At 33.4% G+C, this 6,932-nt stretch overlaps 2 protein-coding genes across 2 annotated transcripts; one reads left to right on the forward strand and one right to left on the reverse strand.

Annotated features, from left to right (window-relative positions):
• Positions 1-647: 647 nt before the first annotated feature.
• Positions 648-3,966, reverse strand: LOC110384371 (spermidine synthase). The gene is made up of 4 exons (XM_021345634.3): positions 3,461-3,966; positions 2,976-3,199; positions 2,628-2,753; positions 648-1,362 (listed from the first exon to the last, which is right to left on the reverse strand). Exons 2-4 carry the CDS (start codon positions 3,177-3,179, stop codon positions 829-831), a joined length of 864 nt encoding a protein of 287 aa, XP_021201309.3. The 5' UTR covers positions 3,180-3,199; positions 3,461-3,966; the 3' UTR covers positions 648-828.
• Positions 3,967-6,192: 2,226 nt separating this feature from the next.
• LOC110384386 (ubiquitin-like-conjugating enzyme ATG10) lies at positions 6,193-6,893 on the forward strand. The gene is made up of 2 exons (XM_064037546.1): positions 6,193-6,494; positions 6,692-6,893. The coding sequence occupies exons 1-2, from the start codon at positions 6,193-6,195 to the stop codon at positions 6,891-6,893; spliced, it is 504 nt and encodes a 167-aa protein (XP_063893616.1).
• Positions 6,894-6,932: the final 39 nt, after the last annotated feature.

Raw genomic sequence — 6,932 nt, forward strand, 5'->3', positions numbered from 1 at the left:
AGGTTATTGAAATTATTCATTGATAAATATCATGCACACATCCCGTCGACATCGGATTTTTCATTCAACAGTCATTGGTCATAAGTTGAGCCCAAAACTTATTTTTAAAACAGACAAATTCTTATGCCAACACTAACATGGTCCAAGTCTAGCCAATGTATACAAGTATAAGTTACCTCATACAATACTAGGACTAGAAAATGTTATAAATAAATACTTCTTTATTCATAAGGAATGTAACGGAATGATAGTTTCAGTTCGAGCCGAGTATTACATGTAAATAATCTATATTTATAGACAAATAACACTTAAATACTAATATAATTTTCAATGCAGTAACAGTAGTAAAAATATCATATTCATTAAGGCCGCTGAGTCAGATATTTGTGTTATTAGTACATTATGCTTAATAGCGATTTTAATATCGACGTAAAAGGTAATTCGAGTTTAAAAAATTGCAGACTTGACAAACGAGACAATAGCTAATCTATGTTCAGGTGGTTTTAAATTACAGTCCTGTCAGTATAAAATTAGGTACATATCGTGAGACATACAATAACGAAATCTTTATAAGTGGAATTTATTTCTAATTATCGATATTATAATTTAGTGGAGATAAATAATGCTAAGTTTTGCATATTTTTCAAAATTAGATTTAAAACAACCATCAACAAACCAACAATATGTCAGGAGTTAAATACCAGCTACCAATTTAAAATTTAACTAACGGACGATTTATTGATTCGATACGCCCCCTGCCCACTTATCGATAAGTCGCTTACAAACTAACATAAATGCACATTTAAGTACAATTCATAAAAAAATATATCAACCTAAATGTTGTTTTACGAACGTTGGGAGTACAAATGCGGCTTTATGAACATCAGTACTGTAGTATCTTAACTTCATAGCTTTTACGTCTTCTTCAGAAAAGACGAATTGGGGCTTATCGAAGGCGACATCTTTGTCTAAAGATCCGATGACGAATCCTATCTGTCCGGATGGGTACGTAGGTACTGAGGCGTACGCGTACGCGGCGCTAGAGAACTGATTCCTACAAATGTTCAATGTATTCGAGACTAGTTCTAGATCATTCCATACGGTGCCGGCTTGAGAGCATACAATACCGTGAGGTTTGAGCGCGCTCTTCATAAGCGCGAAGTAGTTTTCTTGGAACAGGCTGATGGCTGGTCCGACGGGGTCGCTACTGTCCGTGATGATGACGTCAAACTCCTTGCTGTGGTTCTTCATGAACTCAAACCCGTCACCAACGTGGAGTGTCAGCTTAGGGCTTTCGAAACCAACTGCCATAAATGGAAGGTACTTTTTCGATACTTCGATGACTTTCTCGTCGATTTCCACCTAGAATGCGAAACAGAACACTTTAGGGTTATATTGCGATTTAATCCTCTCAAAGGGGCAGGAAGGCTTAGTTCAAATGTTATCATTAGTAAGAGCGATAAGAGGTCTGTAATAAGACTTAAATTGTCGCCTGTCGTCACCACATTGAACGTGTCTTCAGACATTTTAGAGATCATTCAATATTTTTTGTACCAAAATCCTGCCTTGGACTTTGTTACATCAATTCTTATTTCCAGCAAAAACACGGGAGAAGGTTGTAAAAGGCGTGGCGTTTTGGTGTCATGTCTTATGTACTTTAAGTCCTTCATAAAGCGCTGATTTCGAATGAATGCTTTTGAAATAGACGTTAGCTACTAAATATTATTATTATTACATACAGACCCTGTTACACAACTACCCTTTGCATTGGACCCGATAAGTTCTTATCACATAAGTATATTAAATAACTGTAGATAATATTATATGGGCATGGGTGCTGATAAGAAGGTTATAGTTTGTTTCCTTATCAATTCCGTATTGTCTCGACGCCGTAACTAATGTTTAGTGTGTTTTAAAGACTGTTTGAAATAATTACTGGTGTGTTTAATGATGGTTACTTTGTTAACCATCACATGGCTAACCATGTTTTGTTAATTAGAACTGTGCCATGAAAAATATGTCAAAATCATAACGACAGATGATTTCTAACATAACCCTTAAAATATCAGTATTATTTGTCACACATAAATTAATTATCCTACAGTTTATGCATTTCAAAATATCTCATCATAATGTTGGCTATCCTACTATTATAATTATTATTCGTAGGCTATAACTACCTGAATACAGGTAACTACTACCTGCTTTAGCTAATAATAACAACCTGAACAAAGTCATTCAACTATTGTTACATTATTATTGCAGTTATAAACACTGCAACTGTATGAGAATAACTCTAGACTCAAATACTGCTAAGCTACTGTACAAAATAGTAAATAAAATATTTTAAATACTATCTCCTTAGTGGTGGTCCAGAGAGGCTCTTTATGGGCGAGCATTAAGTTTGGAAACCTGATAAGCCTAATTGCATTTTACAACTTTTTGTAACTGACCTCAGATATGACTGACTAACATTACAATAACTTGTTGTGTGGTCTTGTGTTGATAATGATTTTTCTTTCTTTGTGAGGAAGTGTTGTAAATTAATCTATGCTACTACCTTATGGTGAGAAGAGACCTATCCTCAATAGTCGGTAAATAATAAATAGACACATAAAGAAGCTTACCTGTACAATTTCTTTAACTTTGGGATGTTTGGCTACTTCACGAGCCACTCCACCATCACCTCCCCCGACAATCAGCACTTTTTCAGGGTTTTTGTGACAACACAGGGGCAGGAAAGAGATCATTTCCTGAAAGAAACATTATTGTTGAAACTTTTTTGAACTTTATTGCTAAGATGACAAAATAAGACTTGGTAGGCAAAGAATTCACTATTATTATTTAGGGCCAATTACACTGCTTCTGGATTAGATCTCTATGATAACTTTTAAAATGAATAAATGGTATCTTAGATACTGGCCATTACACTAACAAAAAGTATTACTATTATTTTACAAGTGCTGGGTTCATACCTGATAAGAAAATTCATCCTTCTCAGTGCACTGAATAATACCATCAAGGACTAAAACTTTGCCAAAGCTAGTAGTGTCAAATACATGTATGTCTTGGTATTGAGACTTTTCTGAGTGTAAAACCTCCTTGACTTCAATGGAGAATGTGCCACCAGGCCACATCTCACATGTTTCTGTGAACCAGTTGTTCTTCAGTTTGTCCATGGTTTGTTGCTGTTTTTAATCTGGAAAAAAATATATATTTTCAAATTAAGAATAAGGTAAGCTTCCTTAATTTTTCTTTTTTGTCATTGGCATTTTTCACGATTTATTACTTCTTATTTTATTTAACGAATAAAATTTATCGAGATTGTAGAAGCATTTAAGTAATTACTATGCAAAACATTTTTTTCTCGCACAAGTACGTTTATTTGTCAACTGTAAGACAACACATCGAGCAGGTTGGTATTTCGTCACAGTTCCGTTTAGGGTCCTGTTGTACTTACAAAGGTAATAAATTATCCCTAATTTCTCGAACTGGCCCAACAAGTCACGAGTCGTCACAAGTATGAGAGAGACTGAATAAAACAAGCTGCGGTCGTATCGCTAACAGCTCCAAATGAGTTGTTTAATATTTTTTATCACTTTACTGATAAGATTTGTTAATTCTTCGATTTCTTATTACTTTTAAAAGGGAAACAATGTATTCACTGTGCTCTGCTGGATTGAGCTAAACGCAGGGGGGAGACACTCCGTACATTTTGACAGCTAAGTGAATGAAGAGTCGCCACCTTTTATTTGGCCCGGAAACTATTTACTATCTAAAAGATACTTTAAATTACCAACAGATGGCACTACACTATAATCGTTTTTGTTTGTCAATATAAAATTATTTATGCAATATTAATTAGAGAAAAGTATGAGGAAAATATTAGACACTTAAAAAAAAGATAAAATAGGCGAATAAATTAAATACGGTTTGAAAAAGCACAAATATCAATTTTAATCTAAAAAGACCTGGTGTCAGTATTCCAAGTAACTTAACAAAACCGATCATCGATCATAACAAACAAAATATCAATATGGCGGTTTTTGCATTCTGCGTACACGCGTATAAAAAGTAATAATACATAATAATTATTTGTTTTCCTTCGACCTTTTACTCTATTAACGATGACATTTTCTATTAGGGTAAGTAGCATAATATAACTATAACGATAACCAATGTTATAGTTACATGGTGCTATTTATCCTAATAGAAAATGTTATGAATATAATGCATATATATTTTTATAGCTATAGCTATGTAGGTAGTTCGGGGCCAATTTAGAGAGAGATGGCGCATTGACAAATAGGTTTGCATGATTATCACGCAAGAGGGCTCTCTTTTCCCTATATATTACTTTACTCTTTGGCTAAACGTCAAAGTGACAAGTTGGCGATGATGGCAATAATTTCACTGACAAATAAATGACAGATGGATGACATGGGAGAATACGTTTCGGAATTTTTGGCTGCAGTGACTTTGTTGATTGAAAATGAAAATGAAAATGAAAATATTTATTCGCCGAGATATGGTTTACACAAAAGGTGGTAAAAACAAAAAAAGTCACAACATATCTCGCCTTCAGTAGGCATGCGAAAATTATAACATAAATCATGCTTAAAACTATAACGCTTATATATAAAAGCTAATTTCTATAATTAATGTATTCTTCTATTGTGTAGAAGCACCCTTCAATAAGCCAAGCTTTTAACTTCTTTTTAAATTTTACTTTAGGTAGCTCTCTAATTTCTCTAGGAATTTTATTATATATGTTAATTACCATCATTCGACTATTTTTCTTATGTAAGGTACTTCTACATCTTTCCATTCTTAATTTAGTAGGATCTCTCTGCCTAAATTTACAATCATCACTAACTTTGGGATAAAGGTGAGGATGGTTTCTAACAAACATACCTATCTCAGCTATATATAAGGATATTAGAGTCATTACACGTAGTTTTTTGAAAAGAGGTCTACAAGATTCGAGTGGGCCAACACCGCAAATAGCACGAATACACTTTTTTTGTACAACAAAAACTTTGTTTATGTCTGTAGAATTACCCCAGAGAACCAAACCATACCTTAGAATAGATTGAACATATCCATAATATGCGGTAAGGGCAGTGTGAGAATCAGCGCATTGTCTTAGTTTCTTCAGGGCATATACAAATCTATTAAGTTTTTTACAGACAGTATCAATATGCAATTTCCAATTACAGTTTTGGTCCAGAATTAATCCTAAAAATTTAGCACTGCATTTTTTTGTTAACTGATCACCATTGAACTCTAAATTGATTTTTTGTGTCACTTGCTTATAATTAGAAAATTGTATGAAATTCGTTTTTGACAGATTTATTTGTAAATTATTAGCATTTAGCCAATCAAAGATCTTATGTAAAGTAGTAAGTACTGTTTCAGTGTGATTATCTTTCCCATCATCTGGTATAACAATTGAAATGTCGTCTGCAAACAGTACGCATTTATGTTGGGTAACATTAGGTATATCGTTAATATACAACAGAAACAGGAGAGGCCTTAAAATGCTACCTTGGGGAACTCCTGCTATATTTACCTTGAATTTAGATTTGTAAGTGGTCAAGACGAAATTTTTATTCATATTTATAATTTCTACGCACTGCTTTCTATTATTTAGGTAACTTCGAAGCCATTCCAGAGCTGGACCCCGAATTCCATATTGTTCACATTTTGTCAGCAGTTTCTCATGGTTTACAAGATCAAACGCTTTGCTCATGTCTAGGAAAACTACAGTGACTGTTCGTTTATTATCTATATTCTCAGTAATAGATCTAACTAATGAGTATGCTGCCAATGTAGTTGATTTTCCTTTCTGAAACCCGTTTGTTCTCGAACCTCAATTTAATCTCAAACTTCAAGCCTTTGCCCCGTTGAAACGTGACGGCAATAACTTAAATATCTAAATAGTCATTTTTTAAATGTTTTGTAATGCATGATTTTGTATTTAGTATCTTTATACAATAATAAAAATGGCAATCTGATAAAAACTTTTGTCAACTGACTTTTGACGTAAAATGTCAATGCATTTTGTAAACAAACACCAGTTTCTTTCTGTTCAGAAAATTATAAATATAATTAAAGACATAACTAAAACTGTAAAATAGACTTAATACATGACACGCTGAGTAAGAATAACTGGTTCCACAAAACGCTACAATGGATACGACAACAATAACGTTTGAAGAATTCCTTGAGGCGGGAAAAGAGTTCGTAAGAAAATCTGAGAAACTTAGTGATGGGTGGACGATGAAAGAAAACAAAAAGGAAGTTCTCAAGACTTACATAGAGAAGAAGACATTTATTAAGTGCCAGGACGAAAATATCGGAAAGTTGTTGAGAGTAGAATTTGTGATATTCTACAATTTGAGTTATGGAGTTCCTTCGTTCAGTTTCAACGTATGGAACTCTTCAGGCATGTTAATCTCTTTAGAAGATGTTAGGAAAATGTCTTTTATAGAGTAAGTACCCAATTTATGCTATAATTAGTTTTGATAGACATATTTTAAACCCAATATAAACTTCTAAAAGACACTTATTTCATAATATATCCAATATCCTCACTGACAAGTGACAATAGTACATTTACTTACAGTTTATATTCTTGCAACTGCACACCACAATTATTATTTTTTAAATATTTTTTATCTATTTTCAGGATAAATGAAAAAGATTTCTACTCAGTAATAACTCAGCAAGAACACCCAATATTCCAGCGACCATACTTCATTGTACACCCGTGTCACACTGAGACATTGCTGGCAGAATTCAGGAACAAATCCAAGAACATTATTGTAACCTTTTTGAGCCTTATTACACCACTGATAAGGCTGAATATGCCTTTGGAGTATGGGTTATGATGTAAAAACTTTTTTTTATCAATAGCTTAATAGAAGTGT

The sequence above is a fragment of the Helicoverpa armigera genome, chromosome 13 (genome assembly GCF_030705265.1).
Source record: "Helicoverpa armigera isolate CAAS_96S chromosome 13, ASM3070526v1, whole genome shotgun sequence".
NCBI lineage: Eukaryota > Metazoa > Arthropoda > Insecta > Lepidoptera > Noctuidae > Helicoverpa > Helicoverpa armigera.

What these genes read in the sequence shown, in the direction of transcription:
- LOC110384386 (XM_064037546.1), top strand. Translation starts at nt 6,193, where the DNA reads ATGGATACGACAACAATAACGTTTGAAGAATTCCTTGAGGCGGGAAAA. An exon ending in AGGAAAATGTCTTTTATAGA is followed by an intron (nt 6,495 to 6,691) that starts GTAAGTACCCAA and finishes ATCTATTTTCAG; the next exon opens with GATAAATGAAAAAGATTTCT.
- LOC110384371 (XM_021345634.3), bottom strand. Translation starts at nt 3,179, where the DNA reads ATGGACAAACTGAAGAACAACTGGTTCACAGAAACATGTGAGATGTGG. An exon ending in AGGATGAATTTTCTTATCAG is followed by an intron (nt 2,754 to 2,975) that starts GTATGAACCCAG and finishes TGTTTCTTTCAG; the next exon opens with GAAATGATCTCTTTCCTGCC. An exon ending in AAGTTAAAGAAATTGTACAG is followed by an intron (nt 1,363 to 2,627) that starts GTAAGCTTCTTT and finishes TTCGCATTCTAG; the next exon opens with GTGGAAATCGACGAGAAAGT.